At 38.1% G+C, this 21,189-nt stretch overlaps 1 protein-coding gene across 2 annotated transcripts in view; it reads left to right on the forward strand.

Annotated features, from left to right (window-relative positions):
- The window catches only part of AP3S1 (adaptor related protein complex 3 subunit sigma 1), a 78,617-nt gene that overhangs the window by 40,607 nt on the left and 16,821 nt on the right, over positions 1–21,189 (forward strand). For both annotated transcript variants that reach the window (XM_044263208.1, XM_044263198.1), the window contains exon 4: positions 11,673–11,744. In XM_044263208.1, coding sequence (XP_044119143.1) covers positions 11,673–11,744 — 72 coding nt within the window. The remainder of the gene's footprint in view (positions 1–11,672; positions 11,745–21,189) is intronic.

Below are 21,189 nucleotides of genomic sequence, written 5' to 3' on the forward strand. Positions count from 1 at the left end.
CTGCATCAGTTGAGAGGATTGTGTGGTTCTTCTCTCTTCTCTTACTGATTTGTTCTGTCAAGTTGATTTGTATATGTTGAACCACCCTTGCATCCCAAGGATAAATCTCACCTGGTCATGGTGGATAATACTTTTTTTTTAAGGTTTTATTTATTTATTTGACAGACAGTGATCACAAGTAGGCAGAGAGGCAGTCCTGGAGAGAAGAAGGGACGCAGCCTCCCTGCTGAGCAGAGAACCTGATGCAGGACTCAATTCCAGGTCCCTGGGATCATGACCTGAGCCAGAGGATTTAACCCACCGAGCCACCCAGGTGCTCTGGATAATACTTTTAATGTACTGTTGGATCCTATTAGCTAGGAACTTGTTGAGAATCTTGGCATCCATATTCATCAGTGATACTGGTCTGAAATTCTTTTTAATGTGGTCTTTGCCTGGTTTGGGGATCAGGGTTAGTGCTGGATTCATAGAGTCTGGAAGTTTTCCTTCTGTTTCTATTTTTTGAAACAGCTTCAGGAGAATAGGTATTATTTCTTCTTTGAATGTTTGGTAGAATTGCCCAGGAAATCCATCAGGGCTCTTGTTTTTTTGGGGGGGAGGGAGGCTTTTGATCACTGCTTCAATCTCATTACTAGATATTGGTCTGTCAACTTGTCGATTTCTTCCTGTTTCAGTCTTGGAAGTATATAGGTTTCTAGGAATGTATCCGTTTCATCTAGGTTGCTTAACTTATTGGCATATATCGTTGATCATAATTTCTGATGATTGTTTCTATTTCCTTGGTGTTGGTCGTGATCTCTCCCCTTTCACTCATAATTTTATTAATTTGGGTCCTTTCTCTTTTCTTTTGGATTAGTTTGGCCAGTGGTTTATCTTATCTTATTAATTCTTTCAAAGAACCAGCTTCTAGTTTCATTGATGTTATTTTTTTTAAGATTTTATTTGGCAGAGAGAGATCAGAAGTAGGCAGAGAGGCAGCCAGAGAGAGAGAGAGAGAGAGAGAGGGGAGGAAGCAGGTTACCATCCAAGCAGAGATCCTGATGCATGACTCGATCCCAGGACCCTGAGATCATGCATGACCTGAGCCGAAGGCAGAGGCTTAATCCACTGAGCCACCCAGGCACCCTTATTGATTTTTTTTTAAAGATTTTATATATTTATTTGTCAGAGAGAGTGAGCACAGGCAGACAGAGTGGCAGGCAGAGGCAGAGGGAGAAGCAGGCTCCCGGCTGAGCAAGGAGCCAGATGTGGGACTTGATCCCAGGATGCTGGGATCATGACCTGAGCCAAAGGCAGCCACTTAACCCACTGAGCCACCCAGGCGTTCCTCATTGATGTTATTTTTAAGAATTATCTGGGAAGACCAACAGACTGGCACTTGGGAACCATGGGGAATAAACCCCTAGTCCCGGGGAGGGTGAGTTCTGGTGCAGTTCCTCTTGCTGGAGAAAGAAGGTGCCCTGGCCCCAGTTGGCTTATTTTCCAGGCACTCCAGAGTGAATGCTCAGCATCATTTTAGGAAGATTTTACCTGCTATACCATACCATACCATACCATATACCAGAGTATTAAAACTTTCTTTTTTTAGTAAGATTCACTTAAAAAAAAAAAGATTCACTTCTTATATATATGTGGGAAACCAAAAAATATTTCTACAAACAATTTGAGTCAGACACTTAAGAGTGATTCATCATTCCTGAAACTCTTTTCCTGTTTTATTTTTGTTGAGAAGTCTTTTTTCCAGTAACTGAAAATGTAGTATTCACTTTTCTCTTGATTACACTTCTACTTCTTGATAAATCCTGGTATTGAATTTGATGATACTATTCTAATTTACATGTTTGTTCACATCTCAGCTGCCCTCTTGGGAGGCATCACAGAGCCAAGTTGGTGTTTGGAGTCAGATGGCATGGGTTTGAATACTGGCTCTGTCATCTGATAGTTACTTTGAGCACATTACTTACTCATATCCATTCCCAATTCTCTTGTCTGTAGGTACCAATACACATAGCTACTCTATCAACATTGTCTTAAGAATTAGAGCTAATGTATATAGTTAGCATAGGGCCTAGAATATAGTAGACATAGTATTTAATTCAGAGAGGTGAAATGAAGGAAGTATTTTGGAACTCAGGTACTTAAAGTCAGAATTTTGGAGGGGGAAGTAACTTAAAATTTATTCCCCCCCCCTTTTTAAATGATTTTATTTATTTATTTTTAGAGCATGCAGTGCACATGCTTGTGAGAATTGGAGGGAATGGGCGGAGGGAGAGAGAAAATCTTAAGCAGACTCCATGCTGAGTGTGGAGCCCAATGTGGATCCCCATCCCACAACCCTGAGATCATGACCTGAGCTGAAACCAAGAAACAGATGCACCTGAGCCACCCACGTGCCTCTATTGTTTCTCCTTCTAAAGCAGGTTTGAGAGGAAAAACTCAACTTATGTTGGTGTTTTTCTTTGATTTAAGGTGAATTCCTTATTTCCCATAATGGAATGATAAGTTTTTAGGGAGGAATTGGGCATAGAGGAAGAGAGGGGGCCTTTGAGCTTGGTTTTTCAGATTTTCTTTTTCCTTAAACTTGTTTAAAATTTATATGGAAATTATTTCAGACTTAAAAAAGAGCAACAAATACAATACAAAGGATTCTTGCATTTCATACCTTCTCCCATATTCCCTACATTTAACTTATGTAACCACAGTACACGTGATTAAAATCAGGAAATCAGCATTGATAGAATATTATTATCTAATCTACAGATCTTACTCAAAATTTGCCAGTGGTCCATTGATGTCATTTTTCTTGTTTAGGGTTTAATTCTGATTACATATTGCATTTAGTTTTCATGTCTCCTGAGTCTCCTTTACTCTCTAATAGTTCATCTTTGTCTTTCATGCTTTCCATGTCCTTCAAATTGTGATACTTTGAAGAGTACTAGCAGGTTATTTTGTAGAACTTTCCTCTGTTTGGGTGTACCACAGAAGTGCTTTTATGACCTTCACAGGGCATCATATCAGGGATCTCATTTTGTCTTGTTACTTGTGATATTTATTCTGATCCCTTGTGTAAGACGGTTCCTGCCAGGTTTCTGTACTCTAAACTTCCATGGTCTCTTTTTACTTTAAAGTATGTCATGGGGAATAATTTTGAGGCCATGTTAAGTGTGTTTTTTTCTAGTCATAGCTTTGGTCATTAATTTTAGCATCTCTCGATGATTCTTGCCTGAAGGAATGACTATTGTGGTGTTTGCTAAATGGTGATTTTTCCATTACACTCTGTATTGATTGGCTGAAATTATGTAAGGAAAATCTTTGTACGTTTTATACTTAATTTTCTTTTGTTTTAACAGTGCTCAAAATATTAATTGTACCATATATATTGAAAAAGATATTTGAAATATAATTTTTAACAATTTGTGTCAATACAAGTTTTTAAAAATCTCACATGTAGCTTTTGTGCACAAAAATAATTTGGAGGCAGGGACGCCTGGGTGGCTCAGTTGGTTAAGCAGCTGCCTTCGGCTCAGGTCATGATCCCAGAGTCCTGGGATCAAGTCCCACATCGGGCTCCTTGCTCAGCAGGGAGCCTGCTTCTCCCTCAGCCTCTGCCTGCCATTCTGTCTGCCTGTGCTCGCTCTCTCTCCCTCTCTCCCTGATAAATAAATTTTTAAAAAACCACATTATAAAAAAATAATAATAATTTGGAGGCTACTTTCATTTTCAAAATTAATATTTGATGTAGCAGCCTTGTACATTCAAAATCCTGGTTCTTCCTTAGACTTCTAAATCCAGCATATAAAAAATACTAAGTCCATTTAGTGGATTGTCTCCAAAGTAATTAAATTTCCTATAGTACAAGTAGTTTCTGCTTTGCACAATTACGGTTTTCATGTGGGTGGTGGAAGTATGGAAAGTTAAAATTTTTGCTTTATATTATTCTGTATTTTCCCAAGTTTCTAAATACCCACTTCTTACTACATTAAAAATCAAGTACTATTTTCTTTTGTTGGAGGCAGTATGCCTAGTGAATAAGAATTTGGATTCTGCAGAGAGACTTTGTCCTACCTCACTGTTTTAGTAGTTAGTTGACTTTTGCCTTTCATCACCCTTCTGCAAGTGGTAGATAATAAAAGTACCTGTCTTGTGAGATTATCATGAAGGATTAAATAAAATAATATATTTAATGGGGCACCTGGGTGGCTCAGTGGGTTAAAGCCTCTGCCTTTGGCTCGGGTTATGATCCCAGGGTCCTGGGATCGAGCCCTGCATCGGGCTCTCTGCTCGGCAGGGAGCCTGCTTCCTCCTCTCTCTCTGTCTGCTTCTCCGCTCCTTGTGATCTCTGTCAAATAAATAAATAAAAATATTTTTAAAAATAAATATATAATATAATATATTTAAAGCACTTGGAACAATAGCAGTGCTATAATAATATATACTCAATAGATTCTGGTATCATTTACTATTTATTTATTTATTTTAAGATTTTATTTATTTGACAGACAGAGATTACAAGTAGGCAGAGAGGCAGGCAGAGGGCAGGGGGAAGCAGGCTCTCTGATGAGCAGAGAGCCTGATGTGGGGCTCGATCCCAGAACCCTGAGATCATGACCTGACTGAAGGCAGAAGCTTAACCCACTGAGCCACCCAGGCGCCCCCATCATTAATCTTTAAAAAAAAAAAGAAAGAAATCACATAAAAATAATTATTGATGTGAGCTCTTTCTGAATCATTTTGACATGTAATAGAAGACAGACTGTCCTCTCATCAACTCTTAGTTTCTTCATGCTGAAGTTGAAAGTTTAATGTGTGTAACGTACCTGTTTGTTTTTCCCAAGACTGTTACCATTGAGTTATTAGTTTCCAGGTCAGGTTTTGTGGAAATTCGGTCTGGAACCCAGTCATACTCTGATCTTCAAAGGTAGCTGATCTGATTTTAAGTTTAGTCTGCCTTCCCTAGCTCTTTTAGTACATTTTTAGTGGTATTTTTTGAGTCTTGGCATGAGCTAAACCAGCATCTCTCTAGGACATGTTGCTGCTGACTAAAAACAATTTTTTTTAAAAGATCTCTTGGTTACTACTAGCATTTTTAAATTTATGCCTTCTATTTTTGGGCTTATAATTTTTTCTGTCTTAAAATATGTCAATTGAAGGGATGCCTGGGTGGCTCAGTTAAGCATCTGCCTTCAGCTCAGGTCATGATCCCAGAGTCCTGGGATCAAGTCCCGTATCAGGCTCCTTGCTTGGTGGGGAGCCTGCTTTTCTTTCTACCTACAACTCTCCCTGCTTGTGCTCTCTTTCTCTCTAACAAATAAATAAATAAATAAAATCTTTTAAAAAATCAATTTAACTTATATGTATTTCATTTAATGTTACAGATTTCCTCTTAAAATTTAATAGAAATCCCCAAACCCAGAAAAAAATTATATTTTTACCTAGAAACTCTAAAGGGGGGGGGTGGGTCTGCCATATAAATGATACTGTTTAAGGATATTTTGTGGCATCTCTTTTACTTAGTGCATATTTTTATTTCTCCATAGGTATATATTATAATGCAAGCCAACATATTAGGGGGAGGCATTTTTTAAGGCCTTTATGTGTATTAATTTAATCAGTAAACAACTCTATGCCAAAGATACCATTATTATTATGCCCAAATGAAGAAACTGAGGCTTAGAGTGAAACAACATGCCCTAGATTTCATAGAGGCTAAGCTGGAAGTTTAGTAGAGACATGCTTACTAAAGCCTGTGCTCTTAAGTATTAAGCACTGTTAAATACTAAGCTGCCTCATGACAGATTCCTGTTACCTTTGTGGCCCAGATGCACAGATCTGTAATTAAAGGCAACAGAAGAAAGTTATGTTGTTAGAAAGGCGCTGGGAAAGGAGATTTTTTTTTTAAAGATTTTATTTATTTATTTGACAGACAGAGATCACAAGTAGGCAGAGAGGCAGACAGAGAGAGAGAGGAGGAAGCAGGCTCCCCGCTGAGCAGAGAGCCTAATTCGGGGCTCAATCCCAGGACCCTGAGATCATGACCTGAGCCAAAGGCAGAGGCTTTAACCCACTGAGCCACCCAGGTGCCCCTATATGTAGATTCAGATTAATATATTCATTTTAGAATTTAATTTCTATTTGAAGATTTCTTTATTTTAGAGAGAGAGTATGCTCATGTGTGTTAGTAGGTAAGGGGCAGAGGGAGAGAATCTTTGAATCAAGCTACCTACTGAGCATGAAGCCCTACATGGCTTCATCCCAAGACCCATGAGATTATGCCCTGAGCTGAAAACAGGAGTTGGACACTTAACCAACTGAGCCACCCAGGTGCCCTCCTTTCCGTATTAATGAGCACATCATGAGGGCCCGGCAACTTCGGCAGGTTACCTTGCTTTTCTATCAGTGTTTATCAGAAGAATTAGAATTTTCTATTTCTATTTTAATTTTGTAATCCTTGCATTTAAAAAAAATATTTATTTATTTGACAGAGGGAGACACAGCGAGAGAGGGAACACAGGCAGGGGGAGTGGGAGAGGGAGAGGGAGAAGCAGGCTTCCCACTGAGCAGGGAGCCCAACACAGGGCTTGATCCCAGGACCCTGGGATCATGACCTGAGCCAAAGGCAGATGCTTAACCAACTGAGAACTCAGGTGCCCAATACTTGCATGTTTTTGAACAGCCAGATGAACAGTACCGGTTCCCTTTTATTAGAAGTGTTTTGGGCGCTTTAACTAATTTTTATTTTTTTTTTTAAATTTTGAGAGAGAGAAGCATGTAGGTGCACACACAAATGAGCTGAGGGACTCAACTTGGGGTTCAATCCCAGGACTTTATCCCTGGCCCCTATCCCAGGACCCTGAGATTATGACCTGAGCTGAAGGCAGATGCTTAACTGATGCCACTCAGGCGCCCCTAAATTATTTAACTAAATCTGTAAGATAATCCAGAAAGGTAGGTATTTTTTATCACTATTTTATAGTTCTGAGATCTAGAGGAGTTAATGATGCTCAAGCTCAGGTAGCTAGGTAGCAGCAGAGTAGGAATTCGAAGCTAGGTCTTTCTGGTTTCCTCACTACTAGACCATACTTTCTCTTTGGCAGCCCATATTTTTTTTGCCACTCCATGGTTCACCAATGGTATGCTTAAAGCTACGGAGGGAATTTCTTTTTCACTTTGCCCAGCGTCATGTGCACATTGATTCACTGGATTCCACTGATCTTTTATAACTATTCATAAATGACAGGAAATTATTTAGACAGCATTTTCACCAAGATAGTCATCTTCTGATGGTTAAAAAGAATGTGTAACTATCATACATGGATAATCAAACCAGTGGGTTTGGAAGAAGTAACCGTGGAAAAGTAAAGGCATACTAGAAACTTTATACTGATGAGTAAGTCTAATTATTTATTTATTTATTTTTAAATTTTAAATAGGCTCCATGCCCACGTGGGGCTTGAACTCATGACCCTGAGGTTAAGAGTCACATGCCGTACCAACTGAGCCAGCCAAGCACCCCTAATCATGATTTTAAATTAAAGAAGACCAACTCATGCCATATTTCTACTAGATTCAGTTCAAACATGAGAAATAAAACAAAGCTTTTGTTTTTTTTGTTTTTTTTTTAAAGATTTTATTTATTTATTTGACAGAGAGAAATCACAAGTAGACAGAGAGGCAGGCAGAGAGAGAGGAAGGGAAGCAGGCTCCCTGCTGAGCAGAGAGCCCGATGTGGGACTCGATCCCAGGACCCTGAGATCATGACCTGAGCCGAAGGCAGCAGCTTAACCTATTGAGCCACCCAGGCGCCCCAAAGCTTTTGTTTTTTTCTGGGAGAATATCTTCCTAGCATTGCTGTAGGCAAAGATTTCTTAAATTGAACATTAAAAAAAATACTAACCTTAAAGAAAAGTGGTGTTAATTGGAAAATACTGAAAATTAAAACTTCCAAGAATATTGCTAGGAGAATAAAAAGGTAAGCCACAAAACAGGAGAAGATAGGTGTAATACATGTAGATGTCTAGAGTATGTGAAGAAATTCTAGATACAAGAAGGAAGGGACAGACTGGTCCAAAAATGAACAGAAGTCTTGAATGGACATCCTGAAGAAAGCTATCCAAATGGCTGATAAACTTGAAACAGTGCTCAGTCTATTAGCCATCAGGGAAAATCAAATTGATATTATAATGACATACTACCACACACACATAAGATTGGTTAAAATGAAAAGATTGACAACATAAAGTGCTAACAAAGATGCATAATTTTTGGAGTTCTCATATACTGCTGTTTGGAGTATGAAGTCTTTTTTTAAATTAATTATTTATTTGTCAGAGAGGGAGAGAACGCGCGAGCGAGTGCGTGCGTGCAAGCTGGCAGAGTCTTAGGCAGAGGTTAAGAGAGAAGCAGGCTCCCTGCTGAGCAAGGAGCCGGATGCAGGACTCCATCCCAGGACTCTGGGATCTCGACCTGAGCCGAAGGCGCGGCTTAACCAACTGAGCCACCCAAGCATCGCTGGAGTATGAAGTTTTATAATTACTTTGAAAATCTGTTGGTAGGGCACCTGGGTGGCTCAGTTGGTTGGGTGTCTGACTCTTGGTTTCGGCTCAGCTCATGATCTCAGGGTCATAGGATCCTAGGATCGAGTCCTCTGTCCTCCAGCTCCCTGCTCAGTGGGGAGTCTGCTTGAGGACTCTCTTCCTCTGCCCCTCTCCTAACTTGCTTGCTCTCTCTCTAAGGTAAATAAATAAATCTTTAAAAAAAAAGAAAAGAATATCTGTTTGGTGCTATCTGCTCAAACTGAATATTTGCTCCTCTGTCACCCCACAGTTCTCCTCTGCATGCATTGGGTAGGTATGTGTGCATACATTCAGTAATAGACATGGATGCAAGTATGCTTAGCAGTGCTAATGACCTTGTGCTGGAAACAACCCAAACTCAACAGGTAAATACATTGTGGTATATTCATAACAATTGCATACTGTAAATGAGAATGAATCAGCTTTCATATTATGTAATAAATGAATCTCACAAAAATAATGATGACTAAAAGATACAACTCACAAAAGATTATATTCTGTGTGATTTCATTTAATATAGTTTAGAAATAGGTAGAACATGCTTATAGTGTTGGAGAGCGGGGTAGTGGTTACCTGTGATGGTGATGGTGGCTAGTGGAGTATGAGGGGCTTCTCGTGTGCTGGTGCTATTCTGACACTTGATTTGGGTGTTGGTTACACAGATGTACTTACTTTGTGAATTCATCAGATTATACTTTGTTGTGATTTGTGTACTTCTCTGTATGTAGGTTATACTTCAGTAAAAATTTTCTGAAGGGGGGGGGCAGAACTTAAATGGCTTTTCTTCCCGTATGTTATTTAACTGTGATGTTACAAATTGGAAATCAGACCATGTCCAACTTAAACAAGTATTTTGTTCGTTTTCAGTACGAAAGGTTTTTTCTTCTTCTCACATTCTTACTTTCCCTCAGAAGTTAACATTTGTTAAGCTTGTTCAACTCTGTGCTCAAACAGCATTATCCCATTCAGTGCTTATAACAAGAGTCTGTTTTAACAAGAAGGAAATGATCTGAATTAGTTTCAAGTAGACTGAGTGGAATCATTCCAGTGTGCACTCGTTATCAAGGCCTTGAGGAGAAATAGATAAAGTTGGGAATTTGAGTGGCTGTTATTTACTTTCCACCTACCTCAGAATTGAACCAAACTAGAAACTCCCTTGAGGCTGACTTGTGTGTGCTCCACAGTTGGTCATCTGAAGAATTGCCTTCTCTTGAATGAAATCACTGAGTAAAACTGTATATTTTTGGTTACTTACAGACCTTTTATTTCTCCTAGTGACTTTGCTCTAAGTCAGGGAGCAGCAGATGACAGCAGGTCAAATCCAGCCTGCTACACCTTTTTGTTAAGTTTTATTGGAGCAGAGATATGCACCTTGTTTATTATCTATCTGTCTGCTTTTTGTTGCCCTCAAAGCTGACATATTTACTATCTGACCCTTTGCAGAGGAAACTTGCCAACCCCTGGTCTAAGACAATACTGATTATGGCTATATAGTGTTGATGTTGTTTCACCCGTCTTACACTTCTACACTGGTGGAAGGAACCTTGGTCTGGGGGGTCTGTATAAATTGGCCTGAGGTAGGACCAGTTTAGCAAGAAGCCTGCTGTTTCCATTTTACTCTTGGTCCTTTGGGGTCACCTGTGAATAGAGTAAGCGTACACTTCAGTTTGCTAGGAAAAGCCCTGCTTTGCATCTTTTGTTCCAGGCTGTTACAAAATTATGATACCATTGCATACTATTATAATAATTACACAATCTTAGCTGCTCCCTTTTACTCTTCATGCCCCAGTTTGTCTGATAAATTGTGTAGTCATTCTGTCTGTGACAGTTAACTTTGAGAAGGGCGGTGGGCATAGAAGAGATAGTGACAACCTACGCAAGGTAGAATTTAAGAGATTACGTTTTGAAAGCTTATGTCAGGGGTCCTCAGGACAATCTCACTGAGCCACTAGGATTCACAGGGCTCAGAAGTTGCTGTGCTCATAGTTTGGGTTTATTACAGTGATAATAAACGGTAAGATAATCAAAAGCCCATGAGGGGTTGTCTGGGGAAAACCAAAGGCAGGCTTCAAGGTGTCCTGCCCCGTGGAGTCACACGAGATGTGTTTGATTCCCCCAGAAATGACATGTGGTAAGGTGAACAGTGTGCTCACAATCAGGGACCCTCCCCCAGCCTGTGTCCCCAGGATTTTTGTTGGTGGTCAGTCATATAGGCAGTGGTGTATGTCACCATTGTGACTGACCTTGCTTGCTTACTTCAACTTTAGAACCTCAGAGAAAAGGAGATGTTCATCCTAAATCACACTGTTAGCATAAACTCTCTGCTCAGACTGGTATTTGGTGCCGCCCGAGGACTCAGGCATGCCAAACACTCTTATCAGACAGAACTTTGCAAGGGTTCCGAGCTCAATTCCCAGGAGCTTGGTTCTCAGGAGCGAGCCCAGGGCTCATCTATGAACAGGCCATCTGGGGGGAAGGTGTAGGTTTTGAGCATCCTGTGCCTGCTGAGTTAACCCTTTCCCACATAAGGCCCTGCATGGTATTGAAGCCAGAGTTTGAACCCAGGTAAGGCTGATTCCAAAGTCTTTGCTCTTTCCATAAATAATTTTGAGTGATCTTTTATGGTGAATTGCTAATTAAAAGCATTAGATGTGGTAGATACTTGGACTGCATGCATCTATACTGATAAATATTTCCAATAAGCTTTTTTTTCCTCCTCACATGAAGATAAGGAGCCTGTTTGAGTATTTTTCAGTGTTTTTTAAAGTAATGGTGCTAAGAATTTCTAGTTCTTAGTTACTTTCATCAAAGTTTATTTTGTTTTGTATGTTAATGTACTGAAATGTAATTATCATGAAGAATAATTACTCCTGTTATACTTAATACAATATCTGATTTAAAACAGAAATACGAAAAAAAAGAATGGTTTTCATAATATCAAAATACTGTGAAAAAATTAAAAAAACAGAAATGCGATAATAGATTAGAAAAGTGTTAGTTCACAGTTAAGAATTGTTTCCTTTCTAGATGATAGGTTTGAATGAATTTATACAGTGTTCAAGAGCATTTAACCTTTATTTTTCTTTTCTTTTTTTTCAGGTATTTGTGGAAACATTAGACAAGTGTTTTGAAAATGTCTGTGAACTGGATTTAATTTTCCATGTAGACAAGGTACTTTCTATATTGTCAAATCTTCTAAACTTTTTATCTGAGAAAAAAATGGTAATTTGTATTTCTCAAGGTAAAAATGGATTTAGCAAATAATGCTATTTTTATTCCTTTATTTATTTAGTATAAGTCATAAATTATTTTTGCTATGAGCCAGACACTGTGCCTGGTGAAGATTCAGACCCTGCCCAGAAGAGTCACATCTCGAGGATGAAACAGTGGCATTAACAAGGAGCAGTGTGTGTTCAGTGTTCATGGGAACAGAGCTGACCTACCTGCCTTTGCCTGGGAGAGTGTGAATGGAGGAAATTACATTGAGGTTGGATTTTGTAAGGATTGTAGGTATTTCACTGTCGGAAATGGAGGATGACTCTAGAGGCAGTGAAAGAAAATACAGGTTTTGGAGGGGGATTTGGTATTGATCAGGTGGCTTAGTTTTAAAGTGCCTTTAGTGGGACAGGTTTTGTTTTGTTTTGTTTAGATTTTATTTATTTATTTTAGAGGGGGAAAGAGAACACATGTGTGAGCGAGCAGTGAGCACATGCACACTGTCTTGGGGAGGGAGAGGGACAAGCAGACTCCACACTGAGTGTGGAGCCTGACGCAGGGCTCAATCTCAAGACCCTGAGATAATGACCTGAACTGAAAACAAGAGTCAGACCCTCAACCAACCAAGTCACTCAGGCACCCAGCGCCATGAATTTTAGGCTTTGTTCTGAAGCACTTTAATATTTTAAATCAAGTGTTTATTGGCATTTATTGTTGCTTTGTTGAACATCAGTGGGGTGTTTGTTTGTTTGTTTTTGGTTTTTGCCAGATAGTTTTTTTTTCTACATTATGAAGATTGGATTGGTAGGTAGATTAAAGACAAGGGTATCAATTAGAAGTCTTTTGCAGTAGTCCAGAAAGAAGTGAACTAAAGCATTATAGTAGTGATGAAAAAAAGTGACTTGACAGGATGTAGTCGTTTGCTGAAAGCTGGAGGTGAGAGGAGGGAAGGGTGACTGAACTTTCTAGCCAGTATTACTGGGTACTGGTGAAAAGGAATTTTGGAAGAGGAGCGTCCACATATGCAGATTTTTTTCTGTATTAAGTTTATGTAATGTAATGGATCATTTTGGAATGATTAAGCCATTGAATAAAATGGTCAAATAATATGCTGAAAATTTTAGCAGAAAATGTGATTTTTAAAAATCAGCTTTAATTTACACATGTTAATTATATATGTAAATATACGTAAGTATAATTTACACACGTTAGAATTCAGCAGTTTTGAGCACACCGTTATAACTAAGTCTTGGCAGATGCATTGAGTTGATGTAACTGCTAACACGGTCAAGATGCAGTGCAAGGAAGGAATGCATTTTATTATTTGTGAACCATCAAAACAATGCCTTTATTATTAGCCAATCCTCTCGATCATAGTTCTCATTTACTAAATGATTTGATTTTGTGTCGACTCATTTTGGACAGAGAACTTAAATTTGATATTTTTAAGAATCTATTTTGAGTTTTCTACTGCTTTTCTCACATTATCGTGTCTTATACTTTTTCACACTGTTATTTTTAGGCATTAGGGTTTGCAGTATTCAAAGTTAGGTTTTGGTACAGGATTAAAATACTTTAAAAAGGTCTTTTTAGAATGACTGTTCATGGGCACCTGGGTGGCTCAGTCAGTTAAGCATCTGTCTTCGGCCCACGTCATGATCTCTAGGTCCCGGGATGGAGCCCCACGTCCAGCTTCCTGCTCAATGGGGAGCCTGCTTCTCCCTTCCCGTTCTCCCTCTGCCTCTTCCCCTGCTTGTGACTGCTTGCACTCTCTCTCAAATAAATAAAATCTTAAAGATAAAACACAATAAATAAATAAATAAAACGACTGTTCAGGGTACCTGGGTGGCTCAGTCAGTGAAGCATCTGCCTTCGGGTCAGGTCATGATCTCGGGGTCCTGGGATCAAGTCCCTTGCAGGGAGCCTGCCTCTCCCTCTGCCCCTCTGTCTCCCCAGCTTGTACTTGCTCTCTCTCTCTCTCAAATAAATAAAATCTTTAAGAGAAATGAAATGATCGTTAGAGATCATTAGCTTATGCAATCAAGCAATTTCTTAAGAAGATTGAGGAATCACTGGTAAATGTTGTAGTAAGAGTGAAATTTTCACATTTTTCCTAGAGAATAAAAGATTTCCTCAGTAGAGAAATTAAGCTCCACTCATCAACAGCTTTCATACATGACACAGTGTTTTTAAAACTTCCTTTTAGAAAAATAAAAAAATGTACATAAGTGGAAAATAAATGAAAGTAATCTCAATTGTAGAGATTGCCTAATGTTAGTGGAAAAACTGAGGCATATTAAAAATTTCTAAGTTTATTTGAACAAAAATTTATTCATATCGGGCAACGCAAAACCATGGACAGTTAGGAATCCTTCCCAACAGGAGCTGGGGAGAGGCTTTTATAGAAAAGAGGAAGAAGCAAAGAAAGGGATTATCTGATTGATTATAACTCAAGCGGTTGTATTATTTGGGAGAGCTGAATTGACTATGATTGTTTGTCTTTAGGTTTTGACTTCTACCCTTGAGTTCTTTACAGGCATATGTTTTGGTTTGCTTACTTAGGGTGCTGGGGTGTTAGAACCACCGCAGTCTAATTGTTTAAATAACACTAGTGTTAACATTTTAGAGTATGTGTATTTCTAGATTTTTTTTGTACAAGTACGTGCAGAAACAAGTCTTCAAAAGAAATGGGACCATATAGTATATAGTACGTATAGTCTCTTCCTTTCACACAATAGTGTCTGTTTTAAAACCTGCAAAAACTAACCATATCTCTTCTTTGTGGGCTAAGTACTTGTTTTGGTTTTTTTCAGTGCAATGAGACAAAAAGCTTCAGGATAGCAGGAGTCAGAGACCAGTCAAATAGACCTTTCCTATGCCTACATGCTCAGTCCAGAACAACTCTAGTCTTATTTTAAGCCCTTCTAGAAAAGTAGGATTATTTTCAACTCTTAAGCAGCTCTGGATCTTAGAACAGTCAGGAATCATTACTGGCTCAACTCATTTTTCTTTTTTCTTTTTTTTTTTTTAATTTTTTTTTTTTTTTTAGATTTTATTTATTTATTTGACAGACAGAGATCACAAGTAGGTAGAGAGGCAGGCAGAGAGAGAGGGTGAAGCAGGCTTCCTGCAGAGCAGAGAGCCCGATGCGGGGCTCGATCCCACGACCCTGGGATCATGACCTGAGCTGAAGGCAGAGGCTTTAGCCCACTGAGCCAACCAGGCGCCCCACAACCCATTTTTCCTTAGGGTCTGCTGCAGAATTTTGCCCACAACCCTCAGCCTGTGTTAGGACTTGATTAATCTAAAAGTCACCCTGAAGTAGTGGGACAGTCTCCCTGTGTAAAATGTGTTTGCATGTGGAGACTGAAGATCGTGCACATACACTGAGAAAATCTGACCTGAAGGGTTTCTCACTCACATAACAAGGTTTCATAAGTAGTAGTAAAGTCATATTTATTTGATTAAGAGAGCAAGGAAAGAGATCATAGTCATTAATAAAATTATAAACAGTAAAACATCTGACTTAAAAGATGGTGGATATATAAATAAAATTTGATCAACCTCATGGTAAAGTGAAAGTACTAATTTCAGTTATATCTGTTATTATTCAGGGCCCTAAGTATGAATTGAATGAAGCGATCTATTTTAAGACAGAAATGATGGATTTAAAAGATACAGTTTACATAGGAAAGACAGGATTAATTCTAGATTATTTCCCTTTACTGTCAGTTTTCCTAACAGATCAATCAGTTCCCTAATACCCACCAAAAATGATTATTGTTCTTTCTGATTTTGTTTTGTTTGAGTTCCCTGTGACATAGGAATTTTAACATACTTGATTTATTTGGTCCACTGAAGATATTACTCTTTTGGATGCTCACATTGTCCTGTATTTATTCAAGGGAGAGCCCCTTCACATTGTTTTCTGAGTCCTTCTGCCATTCCCTCACCTCCATGGACTTGATAGCTGTTCCTGTTCTGGTACAACTAGATGTTGCAGAACCCCTGTCTTCATTTCCTACTCTAGGCATGTTATCAGCTGTTCCTTCTAAGAGCCCTGATTCCTTTTAGTTGGAAATGGTATATGGAAACCATAGTATGGAAGTGCTCATAGTTATGAGGCTGGTCATTTTTTCCTAGGCGTTTTCTATGGACAGAACATCTTCCATGTTTTCTTTCCAGCCCTGAGTCAGGTATTTCTTTTCTTTTCTTTTCTTTTTTTTTTTTTTAATTTGACAGACAGAGATCACAAGTAGGCAGAGAAGCAGGCAGAGAGAGAGAGGAAGAAGCAAGCTCCCTGCTGAGCAGAGAGCCTGATGCAGGGCTCGATCTCAGAACCCTGGGATCACGACCTGAGCCGAAGGCAGAGGCTTTAATCCACTGAGCCACCCAGGTGCCCTGAGTCAGCTATTTCTTTAAGGAATCCTGGTTCTTTCTCATGGTGTTTAGAAATTACAATCTCATTACCATATTTACTCATTGCTACCAGAGTAGTAGTATTCCTGGTTCTCTGAGCCAAGCTGGGAAATAGATGTAGGGGTATTCTAGCCTTCTCCTTTTCTATATTTGCAACTTGCTACTCTGACAGTAAATGATTATTCTGATTATTCTCATTCTTTTTGTTCTCATTATTCCTGATGCATTTATTTATTTGCTCAGTTCGTCCTTTCTTTAACCAGACTCCTAGTTGGGCCATTGGAAAGCTTAATTCCAGACATGCTCGTGTCTCAGACATGCCAGCACCAGCCAAAAGCTTGGCCCCAGACACACCAGACCCTGTCCCCCTTGACTGAGCAAGTTGTTAGTCAATTCTGATAAAAATTTACAATGAGTAAAATATTAAATAAAAACCATTACAGATGATTTGAAAAACAACTCAGTAGGATTTCTCAAAGACAAAAAAATGTCAAAATGGAAAATTCCAGTTTATGAATATATATAAAAATATAGGTTACACATATCTGAATAGAAGGAAAGATAGAACCTGTTGTCCATAATGGAGCATAAAAAGACAAGCAAGGGGCACCTGGGTGGCTCAGTGGGTTAAGCCTCTGCCTTCAGCTCAGGTGGTGATATCAGGGTCCTGGGTTTGAGACCTTTCTGCTCATCGGAGAGCCTGCTTCCCCTCCGCTCCCTCTGCCTGCCTCCCCTCCGCTCCCTCTGCCTGCCTCTCTGCCTACTTTGATCTCTCTGTTTGTCAAATAAATAAATAAAATCTTTTAAAAATTTTAAAAAAAAAGGACAAGCAAGATTGAAAATATGGAAGATGGTTTACAGGTCAGGAAAGATACAGCAAGAAAGGCCTAATAAACATTTATTCTTAGTTTCAGAAGAAGAGAGAAAGAACAAGGCTTATTCATAATATCTGGGTATCTAATAGCTGGGAATTTGCCAGAATTAAAGAAAGATACAATATACAGATAAAAGAATCATAAGCAGAATAAATAAAAATAAATCTACATTTAGACTCATGATAGTACAATTGAAGAGCAGAGAAAGAGCTCTTAAAATACCATTTTTTATATGCCAGTTTTATTTCTGGATGCAGAAATAAAAGAAACATTACCTTCACAAGAGCAGTGATAAAATTAGGAAATGATTTCTCAACAGCAACCACAGAAATTAGTTATTTTCTTTCAAAACTAGTTTTCAAAACTAGTTTTGAAAGAAAATAACTGTCCAACTGTAATTCTCAAGTCAAAAAAAGTATATTACAACAATTGTCAGAGAAAAATAATGGGAGAATTTGCTACCAGCAAGCCTTTACTAAAGGAAATTCTAAAAGAAGGTACATTACACAGAAGGAAATGTGAGATATAAGAAGTGATGAGTTAAAGAAGGGAGAACAAATGTCTTCATTATTATTAATATGTTATATACTTTCCCTTTCTATTTTTGTCTTAAAAATTATATCAAAATTTTGATAAACTAACAAAATATACTCCCAATTCCTTTCAGAATTATTTTCAAAATTGTCATACTTTAGGATTTTCTTTCATGATATATATATATTATTGATATATAGATATATTATAATGGCATGATTTTGATAACATACTAGGAAAGAAATCAGTAATTTGGGGGGGATAGTACTCTTTAGCAGCAGAACCTGCTCAACTGACTCAGTCTTAAGATAATATTAACCAGAAGACTCTAAAACGGATTATTTTCTTAGCAAACACTTTAAGATGAATAATATTATCAACTCAAAGTTTTGATTTGTGTGACACTTTGATATGTCAGATATCCTTTTGGAGAATAATTATAACAAAATTTAAAAACATTTTTAGATTTAATGAAATTGTATCTTTTGAGAGGATCTATTTCTGAAGCTAAGCTTTTTTCTCTTTAATGTTATTAGCACTGACACCAGTAAACCCCCCAGTCATTTTTTTACTTAAGTTTCTTCATTATAGCTTTTATTTTATTTAGCAACCTGTGTGGGGCTTAAAATGATGAGAAAATACTGTATGTCACAGACTCTTAAGATTCCAGCTTTCTCTCACATTATAACACCTTTGAGATTGGGATTCATGTTACATTCTATAGCTTGTCATAATTTGATTGGCAGTATTTTTCCTTTTTAGTCGTATGTAAATAATAGTTTCTTTTTTTAAAATTTAAAGATTTTATTTATTTATTTGACAGAGAGAGAAAGAGACAGACACATTACAAGTAGGCAGAGAGCCAGGCAGAGAGAGAGGGGTAAGCAGGATCCCTGCTCAGCAGAGAGCCTGATGCGGGGCTTGATCCTAGGACCCTGAGATCATGACCTGAGCTGAAGGCAGAGGCTTAACCCTCTGAGCCACCCAGGTGCCCCAAAATAATAGTTTCTTAAATAATCAGTTGTAGCTTAGACTTGAAAAGTATAATACCAAAATGGGAAGAAAGTCCTTTTTACAGCAATTAGAATTATAACTACAGGTATTAATAGATTACTTGAGGTACATTGTTTATATACAGAAGTATATTTATATACAGAAGTATATAAATTGAGCTTCTCTAACATAATTTAAAATAGTTGATCACTGGGGGAACTGGATGGCTCGGTCACTTGAAGTGTCCAATTCTCGATTTCAGCTGAGCTCATGATCTCAGGGTCATGAGGTGGAGCCCCACATGGGGAGCCATGCTCATCAGGGAATCTGCTTGAGATTCTCTCCATCTCCCTCTATCTCTCCCCTCACTCTCGCTCACTCGCTTTCTCTCTCAAATAAATCTAAAAAACATGCACACAGAAAAACAGCCAGCAAGAACCTGTGTTGAAAAAAATAAAATAATTGATCACTTCATCGTAAGTGGCTATTGTTAATAATTTAAAAATGGTGTCTTGGGCGCCTGGGTGGTACAGTCAATTGAGCGTCTCACTCTTGGTTTCTCCTGGGATAGTGATCTCAGGGTTGTGGGATCAAGCCCTGCCTGGGGTTCTCCAGTCAGCATGGAGTCTGCTTGGGATTTCTCTTCCTCCCCCTCTCCTGTTCCTGCATGCACTCGCACACACACACTCACTCTATCCCTAAGATAAATAAATAAATCTTTTTAAAAAATCATGTCTTATGGTATCTTTCTGCAAGCAGAGGTAAAGGAGGTGTTCCTTCCAAAACACATTTTACAAAATACTTAGTGCTTAACACTCTGCAGGGTTATATGAAGAATATGCCCTTATCCCAATTCTCAAGTAGTTTGTAGTTATTTTAGGAGGATATGTAATATCTGACTATCTGTTTATGTCTCTGACAGACATACAACCATTAAAGAACATTGTACTGTTATCCATAGTAAAATATTTTTTTATTTTAAAATTACAATAATAATATTTATCTTTCTGTAGAAACAAAGAAGTCAAACAATACCAAAGACTATATGATTAAACATTGAAGTTCTTCTTACCTTGTCCCCCTCCTTATACACACTCAGCCCCATCCTACACTGTTTCCCTGAAGTAATTTGTTTTAATAATTTGACTAGGTAGGCTTCTAGACTATTTTCCTATATATTTTCAAAGATATACATAGTTCTCTTGGTTTAGTGAGTGATAGAGTTTTGTTTGTTTTTAAAGATTTTTTAAAATTTTATTTGAGAGAATGAGAGAGGGAACACAAGCAGGTGGAGTGGGACAGGGAGAAGCAGGCTCCCAATGCGGGGCTCGAACCCAGGAATCATGACCTGAGCAGAAGGCAGATGCTTAATGACTGAACCACCAGGTGCCCCAGTTTTTTATTTGTTTTATTTGTTTTTATTTTGTACAGTGTGCTATGCCTGGCTTTGTTAACTTCATCTGTCTTTAGGTTAACCATATCAATACATGCATATCAGCTTTATTCTTAGGTGGAGAATTAAACAGAATGATATGCCTCATATTACTTGACCACCCCTATAGTCAGATATTAAGATAGTGAAAGTAAGAATACTTGGTGCAGAGGATTTCATTTCTAACATAAGTTATAGCAAAGTTAACTTTTATGCTCTGCAAACAAGTGACTGTAGAAAGGAATCTGTATAATTTGACCTTTTTTCCTTTCTTTGTCCCTTTTTATATTTGCTTCAGTCTAGTAGAGGGCTTGTTATTGTTAAAAAGTGAAATGTGTTTGATTTAGTCTTCATTTTACTTTCCAATGCTTACGTACACTTTACTCAAACCAGGTTGCTGCTGTCCAGTAAGCCCTTTATGTAAGTATTTAATAAACATGTGTGATGAGCACTGGGTAATGTCTGGAAGGTTTGAATCACTATATTGCACACCTGAAACTAATACTACACTGTATGTTAACTAATGGGAATTTAAATAAAAGCTTTTAAAAAAATTTAATAAACGTGTTTTACAAATGGAATACTAAAAATTGCTTTAAAAAAACCCATATGGTTTGTTCTTTAACTTTTGAATTTTGAGATAATTGAGATAAATAATTTTGAAGAAAAAATTGTATATAATATTTATTAGATACCCACAATGTACAATATATTTTATAAATAATAATATAGAGACCAAGTGCCTGGGTGGCTCAAGTGGGTTAAAGCCTCTGCCTTCGGCTCAGGTCATGATCCCATGGTCCTGGGATCGAGCTCTGCATCGGGCTCTCTGCTCAACGGGGAGCCTGCTTCCTCCTCTCTCTCTGCCTGCTTCTCTGCCTACTTGTGATTTCTGTTAAATAAAATCTTTAAAAAATAATAATAATAGGCCATTTAATCTTAAATAAGTTAGAGTAGCATTAAGCAAAAGTCTCCAAGTTCTGCACTGACACATCTTTGAGATAGAATTACTATTTATTTTTATTTTTTAAAGATTTTATTTATTTATTTGTCAGAGAGAGAGAGAACACAGGCAGGCAGAGTGGCAGGCAGAGGCAGAGGGAGAAGCAGGCTCCTCTTGAGCAAGGAGCCTGATGTGGGACTCAAT

This window comes from Neovison vison, chromosome 1, assembly GCF_020171115.1.
Source record: "Neovison vison isolate M4711 chromosome 1, ASM_NN_V1, whole genome shotgun sequence".
Taxonomy (NCBI): Eukaryota; Metazoa; Chordata; class Mammalia; order Carnivora; family Mustelidae; genus Neogale; species Neogale vison.